Source organism: Peromyscus californicus, unplaced genomic scaffold (genome assembly GCF_007827085.1).
Source record: "Peromyscus californicus insignis strain IS unplaced genomic scaffold, ASM782708v3 Scaffold_11__1_contigs__length_118956290, whole genome shotgun sequence".
Classification (NCBI taxonomy): domain Eukaryota; kingdom Metazoa; phylum Chordata; class Mammalia; order Rodentia; family Cricetidae; genus Peromyscus; species Peromyscus californicus.
Genome location: NW_026294402.1, coordinates 18,147,404 through 18,174,836, shown reverse-complemented (window position 1 = coordinate 18,174,836; position 27,433 = coordinate 18,147,404). Strand labels below are relative to the sequence as shown.

At 44.3% G+C, this 27,433-nt stretch overlaps 2 protein-coding genes across 7 annotated transcripts in view; one reads left to right on the top strand and one right to left on the bottom strand.

Moving 5' to 3' along the window:
• Positions 1 to 7,077, bottom strand: part of Bbs9 (Bardet-Biedl syndrome 9) — a 453,439-nt gene extending 446,362 nt beyond the window's left edge. For 3 of the 5 annotated variants that reach the window (XM_052754897.1, XM_052754886.1, XM_052754921.1), the window contains exon 1: positions 6,458 to 7,077. The gene's annotated coding sequence lies outside the window, so the exon portion shown is untranslated. The other 2 variants (XM_052754916.1, XM_052754906.1) reach the window with 1 other exon arrangement.
• Positions 7,078 to 21,491: 14,414 nt separating this feature from the next.
• Positions 21,492 to 27,433, top strand: part of Rp9 (RP9 pre-mRNA splicing factor) — a 23,565-nt gene continuing 17,623 nt past the window's right edge. Inside the window, exon 1 of one of the 2 annotated variants that reach the window (XM_052754851.1) lies at positions 21,492 to 21,898. In XM_052754851.1, coding sequence (XP_052610811.1) covers positions 21,514 to 21,898 — 385 coding nt within the window. In that variant the 5' untranslated portion in view covers positions 21,492 to 21,513. The remainder of the gene's footprint in view (positions 21,899 to 27,433) is intronic. The other variant, XM_052754859.1, reaches the window with a different exon arrangement.

Genomic DNA, 27,433 nt, shown 5'->3' with positions numbered 1-27,433 from the left:
TTAGAGCTTCATTGGATTTTTACTTGAATGAAGTAATGGTATTTAATAAACCACAAAATTTGTTATTACATATGCCAGACACACAGAAAAAATTGTAATGTTATATACTTGGCTTACCAGAAAGAAGATATCCCCCCTCATACATCAGCTCTCTACTCTTGTCTGTTTGTTAGGGGCTCATGTAGCCCAGGCTGGACTCAAACTTGCTATATAGTCCATGCCAGCCTTGAACTCCTGACCTTCCACCTCCTGAGTGCTGGAATTACAGGTGTACACCACCGTGCCCAGCTAAAGTGTATCTTTTCTCATAGCCCAGAACAGCAAAATAAGAAAATTCTTTCTTGAGAAATGTGGTAAAGAGAAAGAATTCACCAGACCCTGGATTAGGGCATGTGATGAAATCAAAAGAAAGCCAGGGGTTAAGTCATCTAGTTCAGAAGTGGGAGATGTGCCTAGAAAGGTGTGGCCACTTGCTTCAAGCAGGATATCCCCAGTTAAAGGCAGCTTGGTCCAAGGGCAGTTTGTGGGAGGTTGTGGGCTCTTTGAAAGGTGCTCAGTCAGAGGTCATCAGATCATCAGGGAAAACCCTAGACGGGGCTGTGTGCTTTGGCTCCTTCTCCCTTTGCTTCCTAGCCCTGACATGAACACTTTTGCTCGGCCATGTGTCCTCACAGTGACATGGACCTCACCCACAAATCCAAAGCAACGGGGTGACCATGGGCTGGAACCTCCAAACCTAGGAGCCCAGTCAAAACTGTTTCTTTTGTGAATTAATGATCTCGGTATATTGTTAGAGTATCTGAAAGACGACTAAGACAGCAACTACATCAAATGTGGCTGCTTTGCCGGGTGGCGGTGGCCTACGCCTTTAATTCCATCACACTCCCAGAACTCTGTGAGTTAGGGCCAGTCTGGTCTACAAAGCAAGTTCTAGGACAGCCAGGGCTACACAGAGAAACCGTGTCTCAAAAGAAAAAACAAAAACAAAAAACAAAAAGGAAGGAGGAGGGGGAGAAGAAAAAAAGGAGGAAACTGAAGCAAGGAATCGAAGAATGAGTGATTCTCTGCCACATCAGGGAGTCGAAAAGAAGACTGGGGGAGGGGGGGAAGCTGGGCTGCTCAGTGGAAGGAAGACTAAGAGAGAAAGAAGAGCTGCTTAATAGTCCAAGGAAGATTCTCTTCACCTCACTCAAGCAGAAGGAAAAATCTCATGAGACCTGCCTAGAAAACACACTAAACCTCCCCAAATAATGGGAGGAGAGGATCTCTTCTGTTGTGCCATTGAATCATACAAAAACATTCTAAGTATTTAGATAAGTGACAAGAGGCATGGCTAGATATATCAATGAAAATACCTGTTGTGTGAAAATGCCCGTGAAAACCCTTATCAGAGCGTAACATGCTGGTACACACCTGCAGTAACAGCATTGGGGAAGTTGAGGCAGGAGGATTGTAAGCTTGAGGTCAACTTGAGCTATAAAAGAAAAGAAAAGAAAACCATAAGAACAGGGTTTTGTAGCTCACTACAGTAAAGAAAAGCAAACCAACAAAACCACAGTAAGCTGGACACTGTAGCGGGTTACTTGAGCACACTGAGTGAAAGGCACCTTCTGATTGGTTCAATAAAGAGCTGAATGGCCAACAGCTAGGCAGGAGAGGATAGGCGGGACTTCCAGGCAGAGATAGGAACTCTGGAAAGAAGAGAGGCGGGAATTGCCATTGGCAGAACATAGATTATTATAAACATGTTCATTTAAGTTATAACAACTAGTTGGGAACAAGCCTAAACTAAAGCTAAGCTTTCATAATTAATAAGAAGTCTCCATGTCATTATTTGGGAGCTGGCAGTCCAAAGAAAAACTGACTACAAGACATAGTGGCATAAGCCTTTAATCCCAGAACCTGGGAGGTAGAGGTAGACTGACCTCTGTGAGTTCAAGGCCAACCTGGACTACAGAATAAGTTACAGGCCAGCCAGAGTTACATAGTGAAACCCTGTCTCAAAAAAAAAAAAAAAACAAACAAAAAACAAAACATGCACTAACAAAACTACCTCGGATTCGAAGACAGCTCAGTGGGTAAAGCACCTGTCATACATGAGGACAAGAGTTCAAGCCCCCAGAGCATACTCAAAACCAGATGTGGTAGTTCATATCTATAATCTCAGTGCTCCTCCACCAAGAGAGCAAGGGGGGATGGGTATAAAGAAGACAATTCCCAGAGGCCCACAGGTCCGCTAGCCTGGCACATATAGTAAGGGACAAAGTAGAAACCCTGCCTCAGACAAGGCAGAAGGTGAGGACACACAGCATACACACACGCATGCACGCGCACACTTCTTAAACAACAGAGAAAACTAGATTCCAACAACATCTATAAATACTAATTTCCCACAGATTTCTAACAAAAACATCTAAGATCCATCTCTACTGACAAGATAGACAAGAGGTGAATGCTTCCTTGTTTCTCTGATTTAGCAACTTCTCATTAGTCACCCACAACTCTGTTATTCCCCAACAGTCACCTACTCAGAACTCATTTAATGTCTCGGGACTCCAGGAGCCTTTAGAAATGCAGCTTCTTGCCCCCTTCAACAACACCCCCAGGTCCCTGAGCCGGCCATACAGTATCAGATGCTCTGACTCACTGTACAGTTTGAGGATCCCACACCCAGGATGCCTAGGGCCAGCCCTTTTGGATTTCAGGCTTTGGAATATTTGCATATGTGTAACGAGATGTCTTAGAGAAAAGCCAACTTTAAACATTAAATTCATTTATATTCCATATGCATCTTATACACACGGCCTGAGTGTAACTACACACAATGTGTTTAGGGTATCTGAGTTTTAACTATGACCTGTCAGAGGAGGTAGGTGTGGGACGTCCCACACGTGGCATCACATCAGGGCTCTAAAGTTTCAGATTCTGGAGCTCTCTGAGCTCTGAGGGACACATGCTCAGCCCATGCGTGTCCGCCTAAGTGAGCATTTCATCCATCACAGCCCTGTCTTCCCCTTCTTTCCCTTAGGACCTCTAGTTGTCATTCCAAAGCTTGGGAGGAAATCATCTTCTCCACATCAGAGCTTAGACAGCCGGAAGTGTCCATTAATCAGCTAGTCCTCGCATACTGTTTTTGTCTTGTCTTGTTTTCGAAGCAAAGTTGGAATTTATTAAGAGATCTGAATATAGGTCCTAAGCACTATAAGAATGTGGTGAGGTGCCTCGTCCCATCACGTTGTAGGGGAGTCGCAGGGAAGCCATATGACTTCATTTAATCTCACATCTAATGGCAGAGTCCCTCTTGTGTGTGCGGTCCCTGGGCGCCAGACCCTTGTTTCAGTACGCGCTCATGCTGTGCAATTCCTATCTGGGGAACTGAAACAAGCATGTATCAATACAGGAGTTTTATCGCTTTTGCTTTTTATGTTTGGTTTTTGGTTTTTGAGACAGGGCCTCCCTATGTTACCTGAGCTGGCCTGGAACTTGCTATGTAAGTCAGGCTGGCTGTGAATTCAGAATGTTCTTGCCTCAATCTTCCCAAGGCTGGGATTACAAGAATGCTCCACACACACACGGCTGGTTTTTCTTTTTAACAGATATTTTATTACATCTGGGGCAGGCACGTGCCATGGCACACATGTGGAGGTCAGAGGACAACTCTTGGGAGTTGGTTCCCTCTTTCTACCCCGGGGGTCCCCGGGGAACTCAGGTCACCACTCAGCAGCAAGTGCCGCTGTCTGCTGAGCCACCTCGCCAGCCATCACTGGATTTTCTTTAAGCAAAAGGTGAAACCCAAAAGTAAAGTTTTCAGTGACTATTCTGTCCTCTCATTGAGAAGGGAACTAAGAACTAGTATCTATTTATTGTTTACTGACTTTCAGGCCACGCTCAAACATTTTGCAAGAACTCTATTTTAATTAGGCTGTAGAGAAAGCTCAGTAGGGAAAGGCACCTGCCTCCAAGCCTAACACCTCAGCGAACTGACTAACATCAATGACCACAAGAAACGCAGACTGCAGGGGGAGCATGCTGACGGTCTGAGGCAAGCTCTGAAATTAGGAAGTGGACCTAAACCTGCTACTGTTCATATCTGGAACTTTCTCCAAACAATGTTTCTGTCATTAAATTTTGGAAAATATCAACCAGGTCATGAGTCCAGAACAAGGGCAGAGTCATGTAAAATTAAACAAACATTGATTTGAAAGCAATATGACAAGGGCTTGTATTGGAATTTTCAGTTCCCATGAAAGGCATGGGTTCTGTGTTCACTTCCTGATGCTATGTTCCAATCATACAACAGTAAGGCCCCTACCCTCTAGGATAGTTGTTCTCAATCTTCCTAATGCTGTGACCCTTTAATCCAGTTCCTCATGTTGTGGGACCCCCAACCATAACATTATTTGTGTTACTATTTCATAACTGTAATTTTGCTACTGTTCCAGATTGTAATGTAAATATCTGATATGCAGGATATCTGATATGTGACCCCTGTGGAAGGGTCATTCAACATCCCAAAAGGGTTGCAACCTACAGGTTGAGAACCTCTGCTCTAGTATCAACTGATCTTGGTAGTGGGAAGATAAAATGGCATAAGATGTGCACTTCCTTAGCCAATACTCAACCCATTACAATCATTTAATAAATGTCAGTAGTAATCGAGTAACCGTGATAGAAGGAATAGTTGTAGTGGTGGTGGCAGCGGTAGTGACAGCAGGGTCCTCTGAGCACAGCAAAATGTCAACTGGGACATCCAAAGGGTGGATCAGAAACACTGTGTGTGTGTGTGTGTGTGTGTGTGTGTGTGTGTGTGTGGGTGGGTGGGTGTGTACACACGCACGCACACACTCAAGTGAGCAAATATCTGTATATATGTGTGTTTATGTGTGTTTTACTGGGTACCAAAAGAGCTACATCCCAGCCCTTGTAAATGTTACAATCAGCAAGCATGTTTTATAATAACTTGATATATTTCAATACTTTTCAAGAAATATCTGAGGGGATTAGATGTACATCAGTGGTATATGGTTAACAAACACATTCTGAGGAGTGAGACTTCCTGTAAATCTGAAAAGGTATAAAACTTTACAGTACTGTTAGTGGATTTTTTTCCTGCAAAGAGTATTTCATTAAGAAGCTATACCATAGGACCAGTAAGATGGCTCAGCAGATAAAGATTCTTGCTGCCAAGCCGGACAGAACCCACATGGTGGAAGGAGAGAGCTGACTCTTGCAAGTTGTCCACTGACCTCCACACCTGCACTGTGGTACCCATACATGCACCCCCCCAAAAAAAATTAATAAATTAAAATCTAATAAAATTTTTAAAACTACATCATAAATATAAGTGGGAGGTATAATTTAACCACAACCACTATACATAATAAAAAAAATCCTTAAACTCTTACAAATAACTTCTAAATGGTTTTCAAAATAAAGTCCCTTGTTTTTAATTCTTATAGTTCAATCCATCACCAAAACCAACTCTCAACCATTATCCTCTTCATATATTGCTACTCAGTTAATCTTTTTCTCTCTGAATGCTAGCAGACATTAATACATTACATGGTGGCACACATCTGTAATACCAATATTCAGGAGCCTGAGGCAAGGGGATCATAAATTCAACGATGGCCTAGGCTACACAGTAAGTTCCAGGTCAGCTTGGGCCACATTGTGAAATTCTTAAAAATAAAATGAAGGGAGGGAGGGAGGGAGGAGAAAGCCCTATTTTCCCTCCAGTATCTTTCAAGCTGTGTGTATAAATCAAGATGTGCGTATGTGTATCTGTAAGACACGATTTGATATTTAAGGACAATGTGAGACACCAAAAAATGATCTATAAGTTTATCCAGAAAATGGAAGCCAAGTGCAGACCTTGCCTGGGAGGGGCTGCTGATAAAATCAGCTTAGTCCATCTAAACTGCTGTGGTCTGCAAACGAAAGAGAAAGGGATAACATTAATCCTATTGCAGACAGCACTGGGGAGAATCAACATGCTCCCGCTTCAGTCACAGCCTGAGAACTGCCTTGACGCTCTGCTCGCAAGACCTGTTGAAATGTCACAGGAGAAACATGCTCTTACTCCATGTGACCGCTGCATGGAATCCTTAAAAGTCACCCCCCTTCCTCAAAGGTGTTTATAGGATCTACACACCTCGTGTTAGCGGTTTGTTTGAATGCAAGCCTACTTCCTAGGAAACGGATCATCCAAAATCTTCCAAACCATTACATGGCATCTGAGGATTACTCTTGCTGACCAAGCATAGCGAATGCATTCATGCATCCGAAGTTTAATTCCTGGAGTATTTCTTACCTGATGCCAACAAGTGGACTTTGCCTCACCTTTGTACGAACCCACTATCCACAGACTTCCCTATCAGAACTCTTGACCAGGATCCAGTGATGGAGCAGAAGTAACAGCCGTGCAGGGAAAAGCAACCCTTAACTCCACTAGTACCTCTTGGTCTTGTGTTCGAAGTTTCCCACGTCCCCAGGCAGACAGAATCCCGCCAAGCAGCAACACCAGCTCCACGGAGTTGAAGTGAGTCCCTCCAAGCTCTCCTGCGCCCCTTGTCATCCCCCAGAGACGAGCAGGGGAAACGACATGGATCCCTCGGAAGCCGCAAGGCAAGAGAGAACAACTCCAGGTCCAGATGCTCACACAGAGGATGAAACCACGGAGGAAGCTCTACGAGGGGTGAGGCTGCAAGCCAACAGCCTGCGGAAGACACCTCCCCTCTCCAGCCTAAATCCCAGCCGACTTCGCCTTGTTGTCATAGCATTTTACAACGGAGGCTACTGCGCAAGTCAGACGCGGGGCCGCGGGGCCTGCTGGGTGTTGTAGTCCAGGCGGCTTACAGCTCGTGGTGGGGAAGAGAAGGTTCCTGGACCGTCCTAGACAACCTGAATGCTGCGGGGCGGGGTGGAGCGGGGCGCCTCTAAACCACATGGGCAGGCCTGTCCCTCACGGCAGCCTCGGCGGAAGTCCCGCCTCCGCGGGGGGTCTGCCACAGACCACGCCCTCCTGTGCTTGGGTGTCCTGGTGTCTAGGCCAGAGCATGCCTGACTTTTCTGTTTGTATCCGCTTGCTTTCTTTCCTTGGCCTAACTGCTGCAGGAAGATTTCAAACACCATATTGAATAAAGAGTAAAGAGGAGACCCCCTTGTTTCATTCCTCATTTTAGGAAAAAATGCTTACGGTTTCTCCTCATTTAGTATAAAATTGACTATAGGTAGGTTGTCAGTTTGACACACCTGGGAAGGGGTGACCTCAACTGAAAAAAAGGCTGGCCTGTGGGTATGTCTGTCTGGGGGGCATTTTCTTGACTGTTTATTGATGTGGGGGGGCCGAGCCCACTGATGGCTAGACAGGTAGGTCTGGACTTAGGAGAAAGGGAGCCTGGGAGTGACTACCCCACATAGTATCTGCTCCAAGCCCCTCCCCTGCTCGGTGGGGTTCCCACACTAACGTACTAAACAGTGGACTGTAACGTGTAAGATGGAACGGGCAATACCCACACATACACTTGGTTTTGGTCATGGTGCTTATCCCAGCAACACACAGCACACCGGCACAGGTCTGCTGTGTTGAGGTATGTCCGCTACTTTCTTCAGGGCTTTTAGCGTGAAAGAATATTAAACTTGTCAAAGGCCTTTCCTGTGTCTCTTAAGATGACCATATGATTTCTCTCCTTGAATCTTTCTGTATTGTATTACATTTATTGACTTGCATATGCTAAACTGTCCCTGACATGCCTCTAATCAAGCCAAGTTTGTTCATGGTATATGAATTTTTTCAGTGTGTTGTGGAATTGTGGGTGTTTTATGGGTGATTTTTGTACCCATATTCACATCAAGTAGTTTTCTTTTTTTGTAATGTTCTTACTAAGTTTTGGTATCAGGATGATGTTAGCTTTATGAGATGAATTTGGAAGTGTCCTTTCCAATTCTATTTTATGGGGGAAAATTTTTGGATTTTTTTCTTAGATTTATTTATTTTATTTATTTTATGGATATAAGTGTTTGGCCTACATGCATGTAAATATACCACATACATGCCTAGTGCTTACGGAGGGCAGCCTGGTGCCTATAGAGAGCAGAACAGGGCACTAGATCCTTTGAACTAAAGTTACAGACCGTTGTGAGCCCCCACATGCATGCTGAGAATGGAACCCAGGTCCCATGGAAGAACACTATGTGCTTTTAACCACTGAGACGTCTCTCCAGCCACCCATTTTATAGAAATTTTTGAGAAGAATTGGTGTTGATTTTTAGACGTCTGATAGAATTACGGAGTGGGTCCCTCTGGTTTGGGGATTTGTTTAGTTCGGGGACTGTTACTGCCCCACTGTCATTGCTGTCATAGGTCTGTTTAAGCTGTGCATACCCTCGTCTTGGTTTGAGTTTCTATTGCTGTGAAGAGACACCATGACCATGGCACCTCTCAGAAAGAGAGACATTTAATTGGGGCTGGCTTACAGTTTCAGAGGATTAGTCCATTATTGTCATGGTGAAAGATGGCAGTGTGTAGGCAGACATGGTGCTGGAAAAGGAGCTAAGAGTCTTCTGGGGGTTTTGTTTGTTTGTTTGTTTGGTTGGTTGGTTGGTTGGTTGGTTGGTTGGTTTTTTTGAAACAGGGTTTCTCTGTGTAGCCCTGGCTGTCCTGGAACTCACTCTGTAGACCAAGCTGACCTCGAATTCACAGAGATCCACCTACCTTTGCCTCCTGAGTGCTGGGATTAAAGGTGTGCACCACCGCTGCCCCACAGGAGCTAAGAGTTCTACATCTTGATACTCAGGCAACAGGAAGTGAACTGTGTCCCACACTGGGCATAGGAAACCTCAAAGTCCACCCTGACAGTGACACACTTCCTCCAACAAGGCCACACCTCCAAACAGTGCCACTCCCTATGGGTCCAGCAGTCAAACACATGAGTCTGTGGGGGCCATACCTATTCAAAACACATAACCCTCCTGTAGCTGGAGTTTTCCCCAGTCCTGCCTAGCCCCATAGACGCCACAACTGCTTATAAAATAATCACTCAGAAGCTCATATTAATTAAACTGTTCGGCCATTAGCTCAGGCCTACCATTGTCTAGCTCTTACACTTAAACTTAGCCCATTTCTATTCATCTATACCTTGCCACTGCCGGTAACTTACATCTTGCTATCCATCGTGGCGGCTGGCAGCATCATCTGACTCAGCCTTCTTCCACCCAGCATTCTCCTCTCTCCTTGTCCTACCTACACTAGCCTTCCTGCCTGGCTACTGGCCAATCAGCGTTTTATTTATCAATCAATTATAGTAACATATATTTACAGCATACAGGACATCCCACAGCACCCTCCTGCTATAACTTTGGTAGGTCATATGTTGTATCCTTTTCTTCTAGATTTCCTAATTTGGAATATAGGTTTTTAAAGTGTTTACTAATGATCCTCTGAATTCCATTAGTGTCCGTGTGGCATCCTATCTTTATCTCTAATGTCAATTAATTTAGGTCTTCTCTCTCTTTCTTTTGGTTAGTTTGGCTCAGAGTGTCTATCTGGTTGGTCTCTGCTAAGAATCAGCTCTGTCATTGTCATTTCTTCTGTTCTCTTTTTCTAATGTGTTTTTATTAATTCTTTGAGATTTGCAAACAATGTATTTTTAACTATTATTATTTTTATTTTAAGTGTGTGTGGATTTTGAATAAGAATTCCCCCCACAGGCTCATAGTTTGAATGCTTAGTCACCAGAGAGTGGAACTGTTTGAAAGGGTTAGAAGGTATGACCCTGTTGGAGTCAATGCATCACTGGGCTTTGAGGCTTCAAAAGTCCATGCCATGCCCAGTCTGCTGCCCCTTCCCTGTAGATCAGAACACAGCTCTCAGCCATTGCTCAAGCAACATGCATGCTGCCATGTTCCTCATTATGATGGTAGTAGATTAAACCTCTGAAACTGTAAGCAAGCCCTAATTAAATGTTTCCTTTAGTAAGAGTTTCTGTGGTCATGGCCAGCAAAAACAACTCTTCACAGCAATAGAATAATGACTAAGACATAAATTAGTACTAGGAGTGGGGTGTTGCCATGACAGGCCTGACCATGCTCTTGTTTGGAGGAATATGGAAGACTTTGGGACTTTGGACTAGAAAAACTGTAGGCCAACTTTTTTTTCCTGCCTGCCAGTTCCCAAATAACTGACATGGAGATTTAATATTAATTATAAATGCTAAGCCAATAGCTTAGGCTTATTGCTAACTAACCCTTACAACTTAAATTAACCCATTTCTATTAATCTACATTCTGCCATGAGGTGCTACTTCTCCTTCATTTTGCACCTCCTGTTTCCTCTCCGTGTCTGGCCGGTGACTCCTCTGACTCTGCCCTTCTTCTTCCCAGTGTCCTTAGTCTGGTTCTCCCACCTAACCTTATCATGTCCAGCTATTGGCCAGTCAGCTACTTTACTAAAGCAGTCACAATGACATATATTCACACAGTGTAAAGGAGTAGTCCACACAAAGCGGTTGGATGCTCTAAGCAGGCTTAGTGGACCATCCTACTAGGAACATGGGCAACGGTGCTGGGAGTACTGTAAGCTGTGACGGCCCAGCTCAAGAAGTCTCAGAGGGGAGGAATGTTAGCGAGTGGCCTAGAGACAGTTCCTGTGATACTTTGGCCAAGAATGTAGCTGCATTTTGCCCTTGTTCTAAAAATCTGCCTGAGACTAAACTGAAGAGTTTGGATTAAAGGCATTGGCATTGGAGATTTCAAAACAGCCTAATATTGACTCTGTCATGTGGTTACTAGTAATCACTCTTATGCAGATCTGCAGATCTATAATGAAAAAGAACAAGGTGGAGAAACAGAACTACAAATTGTACAGCTTGAGGGAAAAAAGGATGTACCAGGAAGGATGTCCAGTGCTCAAAAGAATAAAAAGCTTGATACTAAATGGAATAAAGGTAGTGGTGACCTCAGAGCAAGACCCCAAACAACTAAGCTTCCTGCTTCTGAAAATGAATTAAGCTTAGGCAGTAAAAGACACCACCATGAACAGAAAGCTGATACAGGTGTCACTGAACACGGGGGGCCAAGTTCTATCCCCAACAAACAACAGAACTTGGCAGCTTTGGCTAGTTTTACAGTCAAGGATACAAGAAAGGGATTGTGGAATCTCCCTCCATGGCTAAGGAAAGCTGCTGAGGCCAGGCATGTGTCAGTAGTATCCTTGCCACGAGGCCCAGGGAGGCCATTGCATGGAGCTGTGAAGGTAAAGCCTGGATTGTGTGGAAACCCCAAGATGCAGGAGATGCCAGAGGATAGGATGCCTGCTGAGGAGAGCTGCTAACAGGGAGTGGAACAAGCCCAAGAGAAAGAAGTGTATTGCAGTCAACCAAGCTGAAAGAAGTTGGAGATCTGAACAGGTCTTTGACATCAGACACGGAGATGTAGAATTTGGAATGTGCCCTGCTGGTTTTTGGTCTTGCTTTAGTCCAGTATTTCCTCACTGTACCTCCTTTCCTCTGTTTTGGAATGATAATGTGAAACCTGTGCTATTGTATGTTCAAAGTATGTGATCTGGTTTTTTATTTTTATTTTATAGGAGGTTACAGTTAAGAGATTGCCTTGAGTCTCAGAACAAACTTTGTACTTATAAACAGGGTTGATAGACTGGAGATTTTTTGAAGTTGAACTGGATACTTGCATTTTGATATGGCTACAAGCCTATTGGGACCAGGGAGTGCAATGTGGTGGTTTGAATAAGAATGGCCCACATAGGCCCATATATTTGAATGCTTAGCTACCAGGGAGTGGAACTGTTTGAGAGGATTAGAAGAATTAGGAGCTATGGCCTTGTTGGAGGAATGTGTCACTGAGGGTGGCCTTTGAGGTTCCAAAGGCCCATGCCAGGCCTAGTCTCTCTCTGCCTGCTGCCTGCTGGTCAGAATGGAGCTCACTTACTGCTCCAGCACCATGCATGTTCCTTGCTGTTATGATAATGGACCAAAACTCTAAAACTTTAAGCGAGCCCCCAGTTAAATGCTTTCTTCTGTGAGAATTGCTTTGGTCATGGTGTCTGTTCACAGCAAAAGGACACTGACTAAGACAGTGTATCTATTGTGCCTACATGTACATCCATGTAACACGTGTATACATGGTACCTGCCCGGAGAGAGCATTAGATGCCCTGGAACTATAGTTATAAATGTTTGTGAGCCATTGTGTGGATGCTGGGAGTTGTACCTGGGTCCTCTGGAAAAGCAACAAGTGTTCCTAAACACTGAGCCATCTCCCCAGCCTCTCTTCTCCTCATTTTTAGACAGGGTCTCACTTGTGTATTTCTAGCCTGAAACTCACTACATAAGCCAGTCTGACCTCAAACTCATAGATATCTGCCTATCTCTGCCTCCCAAGTACTGAGATTAAAGGTGTGCATCACCATACCCAGCTGAACCTACATTTATCAAAGAAAAGTTAGAAAGAACTCCCAAGAGTGAGCAAGGTTCCAATAAAAGAATTTTTTTTTTTAAATCAAGGTCTTGCTGTATAAATAAGGTGGGCCAGGAGATCATAGACAGCCCAGGTTGGTCTCAAACTCACAATCCTCTTGCCTCTATCTCCCAATAATGAGGACAGAAGATAGAAATGGTCAAGCAGAAATCCTCACTGACTAAGGTCTCTCAGGAATTAGTGGGTGCATACTACGATTTCCTAATAAGACTTTAGGCCTTGATTCTCACCAACCAAAGTAACCCCAGAGCTAAACAGTGCAGGCCATTGCTGATTCCCAGATCTAACAATTTATCTCTCAATGTACCTATGTTTTCCTCCCACAGATTTATTAGAGTTAAGTAGACAAAATACAGGAAAATTTGAGGTTAAGGTCAGAGGATGGGAAGCCCACATCAGTAAGGGTGACTAGTTCAATGGTCTATTTCCTCTTGGTCACTTATGAAAGTAGACAGCCCACAGGGAATCAAGGACACATTCTGAGTGCTACCAGTCTAGCAGTCACCTGGCTTGACCCTGGCTTTGCTTGGAAGCGTGGAGGAAAATTTTCCTTGGTGTTGAGCTTCCTCTTTGTAGCCCGACACTGGTTAGAGCACACCAGGTCGGCTCCCCAAACAAGATACTCTCCACTCTTACAGATCATTTTGAGAGAAACACCACCACAATCCCCTGGGACCCAGCTGTCCTTGGAGGGCAAGGGGAAAGTAGTTTTCCTTTTAATTCCTCTGACCACATTGGTATAACCTCCAAGTATGGTCATTGAACACCCAAAGGTGAGTGAGGCCAGCCTCATACTTTTAAATGTTTTGTAATATTTAGATAAAGTTTGAGCAAAATTCACACATTTTTAAATAAATCTTGATTAAGTATATACATTTTTATCCAATACTTAAAAACTGTTACCAAGAGTAGGTTGATAATTAGAATAATTTAAATCCATTGATTTAAATAGAGGTTTGATGTTAGTGTACTAAACTTTGACCTTAGAAATTTAAAAAAATATATATATATACACATATATTCTTAAATATATGTGTATATATATATATAATCTCTAAGTTGCATATTTTGTGTACTTTATAACTTATTCAGATCCTCGTAACTTACATAAGAATTTTTGTTTTGTTTTGTTTTTGTTTTTTTGTTTTTCAAGACAGGGTTTCTCTATGTAGTTTTGGTGCTTGTCCTGAATCTCGCTCTGTAGACCAGGCTGGCCTTGAACTCACAGAGATCTGCCTGGCTCTGCCTCCCGAGGACTGGGATAAAAGGCGTGCACCACCACCGCCCGGCTTATTTTGCATAAGCTTTTTATTTTACTTTTCCATTTTGGAGACAGACAACCATCTAATCTTACATGCAAATCTCTTTCTACTAAAAATATTTCTTATCTTTACATACTTTTAATATTGATTTCACCAAAGTTCACCTTGAGAAACCAATGAGTTTAAGTAAGACATGGGTGACCCGAAGGCAGCAGCACTGGAAAGTCTTTGCCCAGCATAGATGATGGCTTCTCATAGCCACATAAATGGAGAACACTCTAGCCTTCTCCAGCCCATATTTTCCAGCTCCTCCCCAACATCACCAGGGCCAAGTAATATTTGCAGCAGGCTTTCTTGAACTCCAGCCTCCAAAACATTACATGGAGACTTATTATTAGCTATGAATGCTCAGCCTTAATTTAGGCTTGTCCCACTAGCTCTTATAACTTAATTTAACCCGTTTCTCCACATCTACGTTTTGCCTTGGTGCTTTTTACCTTTCTTTCATTCTGTATGTCCCACTTTCCTGCTTCCTCCATTTCTGGCTAGCTGGCGAATGCCTGGCTGGCTGGCCCCTGGAGTCTCTCTCTCTTCCTTCCTCATTCTCTCCGAAGCCTAGTTTCCTCCTCCTACTTATTCTCTCTGCCCACCAGCCCCACCTATCCCTCTACTGCATAACTATTAGCCATTCAGCTTTTTTTTTTTTTTTTTTTTTGGTTTTTCGAGACAGGGTTTCTCTGTGTAGCTTTGCGCCTTTCCTGGGACTCACTTGGTAGCCCAGGCTGGCCTTGAACTCACAGAGATTCACCTGGCTCTGCCTCCCGAGTGCTGGGATTAAAGGCGTGCGCCACCACCGCCTGGCCCCATTCAGCTTTTTTTTTTTTTTTTTTTTTTTTTTTTTTTTTTTTTTTTTTTTCGTTTTTGTAGCTTTGCGCCTTTCCTGGGACTCGCTTGGTAGCCCAGGCTGGCCTCGAACTCACAGAGATCCACCTGGCTCTGCCTCCCGAGTGCTGGGATTAAAGGCGTGCGCCACCACCGCCCGGCCCCATTCAGCTTTTTAATTAGACCAATCAGGTGCCTTATGCAGGCAAGGTGAAACAAATGTAGCACATCTTTACATAGTTAAACAATTATTCTGCAGTACATACAAATGTAACACATTTCCATAGTTAAACTAATGTTTCACATTTCCTCCTTTTTGTCTAAAAAAGAAAAGGTTTTAACTATATACAATAAAAGCAATTATCAAGTAAGAATTAGATTTACAATATCCAGTCCATTTGTATTTGGAAAGTTCAGAAAAAAAAAATACTCCATTATTTCTACTATCTTGGAAAGTCCAAAGTTTTATAGCTGGTTCTTTTTCCGTTCTCTTCGGTTCTCGCTGCTGAGCGGTCTCCAGCACCAAGCGTCCATCGTTATGCCTCGGAAAATTGAGGAAATCAAAGACTTTCTCCTCACAGCCCAGCAGAAGGATGCCAAGTTTGTCAAAATCAAGAAAAACAAGGATAATATGAAGTTCAAGGTTCACTGCAACAGGTACCTTTACACCCTGGTCATTACAGACAAGGAGAAGGCTGAGAAGCTGAAACAGTCCCTGCCGCCTGGTTTGGCAGTGAAGGAGCTGAAATGAACCAGACCTCTCTGTTTTGACCATTAAAACCCCTGAAAAGTAAAAAAAAAAAAAAATCAAAAAAAAAGTTTTATACCTAATTTGCCTTCTATCATAACTAAGGAAAACTGCAACTATAACTATCTAGTCCTCAACTCCATCAAAGACCCCAGAAGGGTATAATATTACTTCAATAAACTGGAAGTGCAGTGCAAGTCACTTCCAAAACTATAGAAATGACAAAGACATCTGACTGCCTAGACAGTCACCCAAGTTTCCTCTGCAATGTGGGGGCACCCATCTTTAGCCTACAGGCCTAGAATATCTAGCAGAATTTTCTATGAAGCAGAAATTCTGAAGGACTGTCCCATCTTGTTTTGGCCAAGTTTGGCAGTCACTTCCCTCTGTCCTTCATGTCCAGTTTGGATAGTATACTGTCAGCAGTCAAGGCAAGGACAGTCTCTTGCTCAAACAGTTAGCTTTGCCACAATGAAAGCAAACTCCATATGGAGGTTCTTTGATGCTTATCATCCTTTTATGAAGTAAATTGGTGCTGCCAGGAACAGACATGTCTCACTATCATGAAAAGCCCTATGTTATTAAACATCTTAAATGCCATATTCTGTAGGTCTCTGAAGCATTTGAAGATCACCTATCTATCTAAATATATGTTTAACCTTGAAAACATACCTAATATGACTGCAAGTTTATTATAGATGACTACTAACCTGCATTTCTCAATTATACATTACATTTTTAAATGAGCTGCATTAGGTACAATGCCTTAAACAAGAATAGAGACATACATATAGTATAACAAAAATAACTTTAAATTTGTACCAATATACCAAAATCCATACCAATATAAAATATTTGAGGTTAGTAGTTGTCTTTTTTATCCTATAATCCTATATCCCCACTAAATGATGACAAACATCCATAACTCATTGAATGACCAAAATCTACCCACCCCACAACTTGAGAATGTGGGCATTGTGTTCTCAAGACTGCTTCCTGTTGTCTGGGGGCAATGGCATTCCTAGGGTACCCTGATAAAATTGATATAATGGTCAAGTCCTGGGAAAATTAATTATTATCTTGGGGGAGATATTCTTATCTACTTGAAGGTCTTCCTTATGCCTTGGAGGTTGTGGCACATAAAGAACCTGAAGTCTCTTCACGAGGCTATGAGACATTCTTGAAACATCTGTCCCTGGACTTACACAGGAACAAGATATTCAAAACAAAGTAAAGTTAAAAAAGTCAACAAGATTTGGTAGACTAGAGGAGTTGTCCACAGTTCAGATTACAAGCCTCTTCCCGCTGTACACTCAGACAATTACGTGGCATACAACTCTGCCCTATACAAAGACATATTGATGAGCAATGTGTGGATTGGAAAGATGATAAAAGTATGAGATGTTAGGACCTCCCTTAGAAGTTGGCTCATGCAGAGCCACTATAATGTCATATGACTAAGGAACAACAGAATGCCAGGATTAGACATATAGACAAATTCTATAAAGATATAAATGTGAACATTGATTGTATTATGCCAGAATTTAAATAATAACTACAGCAGTTTTAGCCTGAGGATTTTTCCTGGGCACTCTGACCACTAAGAGTTAATAATACATTGCTTGAGACATGGCAAAATGCCCAGGGTAGTTGAAGATTTTTGTTTTGGTCTAGTGTCCAAAGCAACCAGCCTGAGCACAGGCTGTCATATGCCTCTAGAGTCTCAAAAATTGGGTTATGGGGTTAATGAGTAAGAATGATAACTCTGTTTATTAATGATGTCAAAACTTGAGGGAAAATGATGGAAATGATAACTCTGTTCTGTCATAGTTTATTAATAATGACTAAAAGATGAGCAAAAGGAAGTGAAACACATGTCCAAAACAAAAAATGATATGATCTATGTTTTGGAATATCATGAATGTATTCCTGCTTACTAAATTCTGTATAAATAAAGAAACACTCTAGCTGCTAGTCAGTCAGGCTGCAAGATTCTCCCGACCACCATGGCCTGGCTCACTTCCTTCCCCAGCCGACTCCTTACACCCTCTGCAGGACCTACCCACTGCCAGGGATGGCTTCCTGCAATGGGGCTTCCTTATGAGAGTCACACTTACCCAGTCAGTATACATTTTTGCCCTGTAATTGACTTCCAATACTTTTGTCTCCTTTCTGAATTCTTTCTGTGATGGATACTTGTTGGTGCACATCTACAATTCCAGCCCTTGGGGAGTGGAATCAGGAGGACAGAGTTCAAGGTCACCCTCTGCTACAGCAGGAGTTAAGGCTAGCCTAGGCTACATGAGAACTTGTCTCAAAAACACAAAAAAATGGAATAAAATACAAACAAGAAAGACTTCACCATTAGTAAGAATATCTTCTAGACACTATGTTTGATGACTAAATTTGAATGTCTGACATTGCTGGCCTAGACAGCATCTGTGGATAGTTAGATCATCCTCCTGGAAGCAACTCTTGTCAGATGAGTGCTTTCTTTTGAATTTTTGTAAACATGTATTTATTTAGTGTGTGCATGCGTACAGGTATGAGAGGGAGCACACATGTGAAGGTCAGAGGACAGCACATGGAAGTCAGTTCTATCCTTCCATCCTATGTGTCTGTGGGCCCTAGGGATCACACTCAGGTCTGTCAGCCATGGCAGCAAGTGCCTTTACCCACTGAGCCATCTTGCCAGCCCCCTAGCTTAGTGCTTAAGAGGGGATCCTCATTTTCTAGTTCTAAGACTCATCACTTTAACTGTTATCTGCGCATCACCTCTGTGCATTAGCCTATTACTTCGTGGGTGGTTGGTTGGCTTTTTGAGATAAGTTCTCAATATGTATCCTTGGCGACCGTGGGACTTGCTATGTGGATCAGGCTGGTCCTGAACTTGCAATGACCTTCCTGTTTCTGCTTCCCTAGTGCTATGGTTACCAGCAGGTATCACCGTGCCTGGCCAAAATAACAAAATTTTTTATTGTTTTTGTGACTTAACACAGGATCTGTGCAGGCTAGGCAGGTACTCTACCACTGAGCTGCACATTCAATCCTGCCTATTTATATTTAAGAAATAGATTTTCAACTCATGCATTTTAAGTATTATCCATTTTTACAAAGGATTTATCATTATTTTATGTCTATGAGTGTTTTTCCTAAATGTGTACACATGTGTGCAGTGCCCTTGGAAGCCAGAAGAGGGCTTTGGAATCTCCTGGATCTCCTGGAACTGGAATTACAAACAGCTGTGAGCGGCCACTTGGGTGCTAGGAACCAAACCTAGACCCATTGCAAGAACAGTATTCCTTCTTACCTGCTATCTCTCAGCCTCAAGGCATTTCAAATTTGTTTTTATTTTGATTTCTCTAAGTTGAGGTGTTTATTCAATGATAGCATAGCATAGCATGCCCCAGACTCTGAGTTCAATTTCTAACACACACACATACACACACACACACACACACACACACACACACACACACACACACTCACTCTCAGAGGCTCACTATAGAATCCATTGAACTCACAAACTAACTTCCAGCTAGTAGGTGCTGGGAATACAAGCACGCACTACTATGCCCAACTAAAGTTTATTTATTTATTTATTTATTTGTTTATTTGTTTGTTTGTTTTGTTCTGTTTTTCTCAAGACAGAGTTTCTCTGTGTAACAGTCCTAGTTGTCCTAAAACTCAATTTGTAGACCAGGCTGGCCTTGAACTCACAGAGATCTGCCTGTGTTGGGATTAAAGGCATGTGCCACCACACCTGCTATAAAGTTTATTTTTTAACTGAAAAGTATAAAACACTTGGAGCTGGAGAGATGGCTAAGTAGTTTAGAGCACTTGTTGCTCTTCCAGAGGATCTGGGTTCTACTCCCATCACCTAAATGGTGGTTCACAACTGTCCATAACTCCAGTTCCAGGGGACCTGACATGCTCTTCTAACATCCGAGGGTACCAGGTACGCATGTGGTACCTCTGCATGCATGCAAGCAAAACACTCATACACATAAAATGAGTAAATCTAAAAACTAATTTTTAAGAATGTATAAAAGATATGGCTCAGAGGTTAGAAGCACTGGCTGTTCTTCAAGAGATCCTGAGTTCAAATCCCAGCAACCACATGGTGGCTCACAACCATCTGGAATGAGATCTTGCGCCCTCTTCTGGTCTGCAGGGATACATGCAGACAGAGCACTGTATATGTAATAAATAAATCTTTTTTTAAAAAAAAAAGAATGTATAAAATGCCTCGTGAATTTGCATATGATCCCTGTGCAGGGGCCGTGCTAACTGTCTATCACTGTCATTTCAGTGTATACACTGCCCACACAGGTACAGGCCACCATCAATTTTGCCTTCTAGCCAAGCATTTCCCCAGTGCGGGTTTTACTTCCTCTGTGATGGCTTTTCATCACTCCAGGCTACAGCAATTATACCAGATATGGTTTCAGAATTCAGCCTCGAACCACGACTAACATCTTTGAATTTTAGCTCTATGGGTTCCTACTTCTGCGTCCTTGAGCATGTCATGGAACTCTGTAGCCCCCTCCCGCCCCCCCCCCCCTCCCGGTTTGTTAAACAACCAACAGCTTCTAGGCAGCGACAACGTCCTCATAAAAACATGTCTCTTACTTCTTCATCTCCCTCCAAAAAGACCACAAGAAAACAAAACACCAGTGCCGAGCATCAGTTCCTAGTTCATAGATGTGAAGTAATGGTGCTCTTTAGCCGTGGGCCTTCGTGCTGTGGGGCCCGCCCACTGTTCTCATGCGTACTATAGCAAGTGCTCTGAAACGCCTACTGCTGGAAGGCATGGACTCTTCACCTGGATCTGCAGACGCCTGATGGGTAACTAAAAGAGAATAAAGTTTGGATTGAGATGACTGACTGGAACACGGTTTGACCAAGACTTTAATTATTGGTAACTGACCCCTGTCCCAATTCTTCCTCTTATTATGCCTAAAGTTCAGGTCAGTAGCCTGGAAACGGACTGCAATGCTTGACTGCTGTTTTCTCAATGTGGCTATAGTAACTAAAATCCTTTCATTTCCACCCCCCTAAACACACACACACACACACACACACGCACGCACGCACGCACGCACGCACGCACGCACGCACGCACGCACATGCACACACTTTGGATACAAGATCTCACTATTGGCTTGGAACTAGCAGCATAGACCAGGCTGAAACTCAGAGGTCTGCCTGCCTGCCAGGCTAAAGTCCTTCCTTGCCTTTTCACTATGATTCCACTTTGTTCTCCTCGGGTAATACCAAACTTGGAATGCTCAGAATGAGGCTTCTAGCCTGGGACTCTGGTTACATCACCACAGGAGGAAAAGCAAGGGTGCTCCTCAGGGGGACACACTGTGACTCTGCTTTTATTTTTGACTTGCAGCACCAAAAATCTTGGTAAAAAAAACTATATGTACATATTGGTCTGTGTTTTACTACGGATCACATACACTGGAAAAACTGGAGATTTTATAGGGAAAGTTGTTTTATTCTCCAAATGGATGAATCCACAGGTAACAAGTACAGGACAAGGATCCAGAGAGCAGCAGAAAGGCAGGAGTGCATACTGTTCTTACAGAGAACTAGAGTTTGGTTCGCAGCATTCGCTTAAGGTGCATTACATGGCCTGTAGTTCCAATTCTAGGAGAGCTGTCGCCCTCTTCTGGACTCTGTACAACCACCATACCCCACTCCCGCACCACCACCCCAAATACACATGGAATTTAAATATTTTCTCTTTCTCCTTTGAGACAGGGTCTCACCGTTATAGTCCTGGCTAACCCGAAACTCGTTTTGTGGACTAGGCTGGCCTCCATAATCACAGGTCCTCCTGCTTCTGCCTCCTGAGTGCTGAGATTTAAAGACTTCTGTCACCTCGTCCAGCCACAAATAATTAAAACCTTAACAATATAAAAAATAAAAAAATTGCCGGGCGGTGGTGGCGCACGCCTTTAATCCCAGCACTCGGAAGGCAGAGCCAGATGGATCTCTGTGAGTTCGAGGCCAGCCTGGTCTACAGAGTGAGTTCCAGGAAAGGCTCCAAAGCTACAGAGAAACCCTGTCTCGAAAAACCAAATATATATATATATATATATAATAAAAATAAAAAATGAAAAAATTAAGAAGCAACAAGCCTCAGAAGTGGGTGTGGCCTTCAGGCGACTTGGGCTCCCGGAAGCCCTCAGGCCCCGCCCTCCGCCCCGCCCGCTTCAGTTCCCGCAGGCCTCGGGGGCCGCCGGGGCCTGGCTGCGGGTGCTGGGCTGGAGCTCAGGCTCTGCGGCACGGGCCGGTGGGACGTTGGCCGGGGCGCGCTGCGGGGCGGAGGAAGCGTCTGGCCGCCTCCTCCCAAGCCCGCCTCGGGTCGCGATGTCGTCCGGGGCCGGTTCTCGGCGGTCGCGGGAGCCGGCGGAGCAGGAGCTGCAGCGGCGGCGGGAGCAGAAACGGCGGCGGCACGACGCGCAGCAGCTGCAGCAGCTCAAGCACCTGGAGTCCTTGTGAGTCGGCGGGGCCGGGGACGCGGGCTGAGGGACGGTGCGGCCCGGGAGCCCAGGGCCCGGGGACCGCCTCGCCTGCAGCGGCCGCAGCCGACGGGTGGGCGTCGCGGCCTGACGGGCCCCCGGCTCCCTACGCGGGAGGGAGGCCGGCTAGTGTCCCCGCCACGGCTGCGGTGGCGGTGGCCGCGTCCGGAGGCCGAGTTCTGAGCCCCGCGGCCCCTGGGCACCGTGCGACGCAGACCTCGGGTCCTCTGCCGCCGACGGGACGGGCGGGAAGCTCCGGGTGGAAACTGCGGAAGACACGCGGGAAGGCGGCTGCCCTCCCCACTCCCCCGCCGAGGGTGGAGCCCGGTGACCTGCGGCGCGGCTGTGTGGCGTCGTGCGGAGGTGACGGAGGGTGGCGGGCCTCGGCTCTATGAACTGCACCAGGATAGAAGTCAGAAGCAGGGACAGAGCTTAGGGCCGCTGAGCGTGGTAGAATTGGAGAACAGAGGTTTACTTGTTATGCAGACGAGTCTGTGTGTGTGTGTGTGTGTGTGTGTGTGTGTGTGTGTGTGTGTGTGTGTGTCTGTCTGTCTGTCTGTCTGTCTGTGCCTCTGTGTGTCTGTCTGTCTGTGTCTGTGTGTTTCCGTGTTTCCTCAGGTGCCATCCACCTAGCACATTTTGTTTTGTTGAATTTTCCCTTTTATATCCTGGCCCCCACTACCCCGTGTATCTTGTTCATTTCTTCTTAAGACAGGGTCTCAATGCCTCAGACTAGAGCGGGGGCCTCTTTAAATTTTTCTACATGTGACCCCTTTCACTTTCACCTAAGAAATTTTTACACTACTGCAGATATATGGGTATATAAATTAGGGGATACAAATCAAACATTACTGATAGAGTCATAAGGAAATTTATTTAAAACAGTTCTTTCTCATACATATAATTTTACCATTTATTAAAGACAAAAGCAAGTTTGCATACTAATGAGATAGAAGTGCTTGTTTATTTTTACATAAATAATTCAGTCGTGGCTGGATATTTGAATACTGAAGAATGTGGAGCATCTTCAGCATTTTTCAGAGTTGCTTTATATTTTGATTTTCTAAGTGTTGGAGTTGTGACACCACTGCCACTGTGCATAGGCACATGGTATATAGTATAATAGCAGAAGTATAGTATAATAGCAGAAGTACATACATACGAGCACACCAAATAAATAAGTACATAAAAATGTAATAAAATATCCTAACACAGTACTACACAAAGATAGCGCTAACTTAATGCACAACCGAGTGATGGTAATAGGAAGATACTGAAAGCCTCTGTTTCCCATGATTGAACCATCGCTGGTATTAGAACCTACTTCAGAATTCCAACATCTACCAAGGATCAACTGAGACGTCCAGCCTTGTAGGCTGAACAACTGCCGCCTTCTTGGAATAGGCTTTCCATTTTGCCAACACTACAGTTACTGAAGCCTCTCCTAGAAGCACAGAGAGCGCTAAAAATCCATGGTGTGAACTGTTTGAAGAACTTACTGAGATAAATGCATTTGATGATCCTGATTCACCTGTTGTAAGGAGCAAGAAATTTAGTGACTGTACATAAAACTCTCAACAACCAGTGGGAAAATAAGGAGAGCAATGGTGCTGGCTGGTTGCTTTCAGCGTCTCTGGGTACAGTGACAGAGGGAAGTATGACCTCAGTGATAGAATTGACTGGCTCCAGATGTGCGTGAACAGCCTAATGGTCTAAGTGTGTGCTGGAAGAGAATCTTCTCTTCAGCAGCCATAGAGCTCAAGTTGTGGAAGATCCGGCCAAAGCACCCATTTTAAGATTGGCTGAATTACAACAAAATTGAAGTTCTAGCCACTGAGCGGGTCATCAGTTAAAGTAAGGGCACTGATTGCTAAGGAACTGGATCCTGTACTTGGGATGGAGATGTGTGAGAGGACCCTCCTGAGGCTGAGGACTCTGAACCCTCAGATTCTCCAGGGTTTATCTCACCTGGGGAAGTAGTCTCTCCACCCTTAGCAGAGAATGCACCCATACCCCATCCCCTATAGCATTGGCCTCTCTGCATTTGCCTAAGGGATTCACCTTCACTGTCTGCCAGACAGCAGTGACTCTCCTGAAAGAGATGCCAGGCTAGATACTGGTGTCCCCAGGGCCCATTGATAGTTGCCTCTAGATCTATAGCCAGACTTAAGGCAGGCTCCTAGAGGAGAGATAGAAAGTGTAGTCCGTGAGGAGGTGCACCATACCACTAAGGAGCTTAATGAGTTTGCTAATTCATTCAAGCAGAAGTTTGGGGGATGTGTATGAGAATGGATTTTAAGGGTGTGGGATAATGGTGGAAGGGACATAAAACTGTATCAGAATGAGTTTATTGATGTGGGCCCACTGAGTAGTGATTCTGGGTTTAACATGGAAGCTCATACAGTTTTTTCCAAAGGTGTCAAAAGCTGATTGGTTTGCTGAAGCATTTGTCAAAAGGTGGCCTACTGAAAAAGAGTTGGGGGTGCCTGGTGTCCCTTGTCTTAGTATTGATGAAGTTAGAGTGGGTACACTGTGTAAAACTTAGCCCTCCACAATAGGAAGACCCAGAAGACGTGTCCTTCACTAATCTTATGCAAAATGTGAGGGGACACCTGTACATTTGAAGATCTTTGTTGCCAGAGCTTAGGGATGGAGATGTTGCTGCTGGTTAGATGAATTAAATGGGATTGGTTTCGTGGTTATCCTAATGAGTAGCACAGGCAAAGCAATGTCTGTAATGGCCTGACCTATAAAGGGCATCACAGGCAAAGTGATTTTTATGGTGGCATGACTTGTATGGACCTTTGGTACTGGCTAATTAGTCAGTGTTCAGGAATGAAATAGATAAGAAGCCTACTATGGTTTTGTTTCATCTGTATAAACAGAAGAATTCTCAAGCAAAAGATAGGCTACATGGGACTGTGAACTGATTTCAAGATGAGCCAGTTTGCAGACCCAGAACACCTTGAATGAAAGGACAGTCAGGTTCCCCTAGGGAAGGACCTTGCTAAAATTCCCAAGAGTCTACTGTTAGCATTTCTCCCATCCTTCCCAAGAAAGATCCATGGCCTTTACAAGGATAACTGTACACAGTGGGGAAGGAAACAATCAGACTTTCTAGGGTCTATTGGAAACCTGTTCTGAATTGACAGTGATTCCAAGAGACCCCAAAAAGCACTGTGGACCTCCAGTTAAAGTAGGGGCTTATGGACCCGGTAGTTAATGGAGTTTTGGCTGAAATCCAACTCACAGTGAGTCCCCAAACTCATCCTGTGTTTATTTTTCCAGTTCCAGAATATATAATTGGGATAGATGTACTTAGAAGCTGGCAGAATTCCCACATCGGTTCCCTGACCTGTGAAGTGAGGACTGTTAATGATTGGAAAGGCCAAGTGGAAGTCACTGGAGTTGTACTAGGGAAAATAGTGAACCAAAGACAATATTGCATCCCAAGAGGAATTGCAGAAATTAATGCCAACCATCAAGGACTTGAAAGATGCAGGGGTGGAGCGGGATGTACAGAGAAGCCCTATCTTGAAAAACCAAAATGGGGGGCGGGGAAGTATTTGATAACTCAATAGTTGCAAACCACGTAGCAGATGTGTTAATCTGCACAAGTGTTGACACCACATCTGGTACAGAAGTGGCAATATTAGTCATTCCTTGACTGAGTTTTTGATAGTCAACTGTCAGTTCTCTGCAATCTGTCTTGTGTAGACCAGATAGAAGAGTTAAAAGGAGATACAGTGGGAACCATCAGCCCTGTACTTTTTGTTGTTGTTGGTGGTGGTGGTGGTGTTTGTTTTTTGAGACAAGGTTTCTCTGTGTAGCCCTGGCTGTCTTGGAACTCCCTCTATAGACCAAGCTGGCTTCAAACTCACAGAGGTATATCTGCCTCTGCCTCCTGAGTTCTGGGAGGTATGCTCCACCACCGCCAGGCTGCAAATGCTTTTTCTTAAGTACCTGTCGATAAGGGCCACCAGAAGCAATTTTCTTTCAGTTGGCAAGGCCAGCAGTGTACCTTTACAGTTTTATGTCAATGGTAGATTAACTCTCCAGGCCTGTGTCATAACATAGTTCAAAGAGATCTTGATTATCTGTCTCTTCCCCAAAATTTCACACTGGTCCACTCCATCAGTGACATTGTGCTGACTGGACCAAGTGAGCAGGAGGTAGCAACCACTTTGGAGTTGTTGGTCATGGCTATGCGCATCAGAGGATGGGAAGTAAATCCAATAGGAATCCTTAGGAGTCCAGTGGTGTGGGGATGCAGAGATACTCCTCCTCAGGTGAAGGAGAAGTTACTAAACCCGGCCCCTCCCACCACCAAGAAAGAAGCACAACGTTTAGTGGCCTATTCGGATTCTAGAGACAGCATGCTCTACTTGGGTGTGTTACTCTGGCCCATATACCAAGTGACTCGGAAAGCTGCTAGCTTTGAGTGGGGCCTGGGACAGGAGCGACTCTTCAACAGGCCCAGGCTGCTGTGCAGGCTGCTCTCCCACTTGGACCACATGATCCAGCAGACCTTATGGTACTTGAGGTGTCAGTGGCAGATAGGGATGCTGTTCGGAGCCTTCGGCAGGCCCCTTAGGAGAATCACAGTAGAGACTTTTGGGATTTGGGAGCAAAGCTCTACCCCTATCTGTAGAAAACTATTTTCCCTTTAAGAGACTGCCCTTGGCCTGCTATTGGGCATTAATGGAATCTGAACGTTGGACAATGGGCCACCAAGTTACCATGTAACGGAGCTGCTCTTCATGTGTGGATATTATCTGACCCACTGTGATCACTGTCCTTGGTTGTCAGCTTGACTATATCGGGGATGGACTACAATCCAGAAGTGGAGGGCACACCTGTGAGAGAGATTCTGCTTGGTTTGAAGTGGGTAAATCCACTTCTAGTCCAGACCTTTGAGGAGGGAAGACACACCTCTAATTCTGGTCTTGAGGTGGGATGACCCATACCTTTAATCCAGATCTTGAGGCAGGAAGACACATGCTTTTAATCTGAGCCACATCTGCTGGAAGCCTATGTAAGGACATGGGAGAGGAAGGTTTTGCTCTTTGCCTCCCCTCTCCTTGCCAGCACATCCATCCTTCACTGGCGTTGGAGCCTATTTCTAGATTCCAGCATCTACAGAAGGCTAACTGAGACACTCAGCCTTGTGGGACTGAGTGAGCAACTACTGGATTGTTGGACTTTCTGTTCACAGCTAGTCATTATTGATTAGTTGGACTGCAGCCTGTAAGTCATTCCAATAAATTGTGTGTGTGTGTGTGTGTGTGTGTGTGTGTGTGTGTGTGTGTGTGTGTGTGTGTGTGTATGGAGAGAGAGATTCATTCCTTAAGTTCTATGAGAACCCTGACTAATACAGCCATAAAGTAGGATGTACACAGCAGCAATTCATATCAAATGGAAATAGTATATTCATGTTCGGGCCTAAGCCAGTTCTAATGGTGCAAGTGAAGTACATGAAGAAGTTGCCCAAATGCCTGCGGTTTCTGCTCC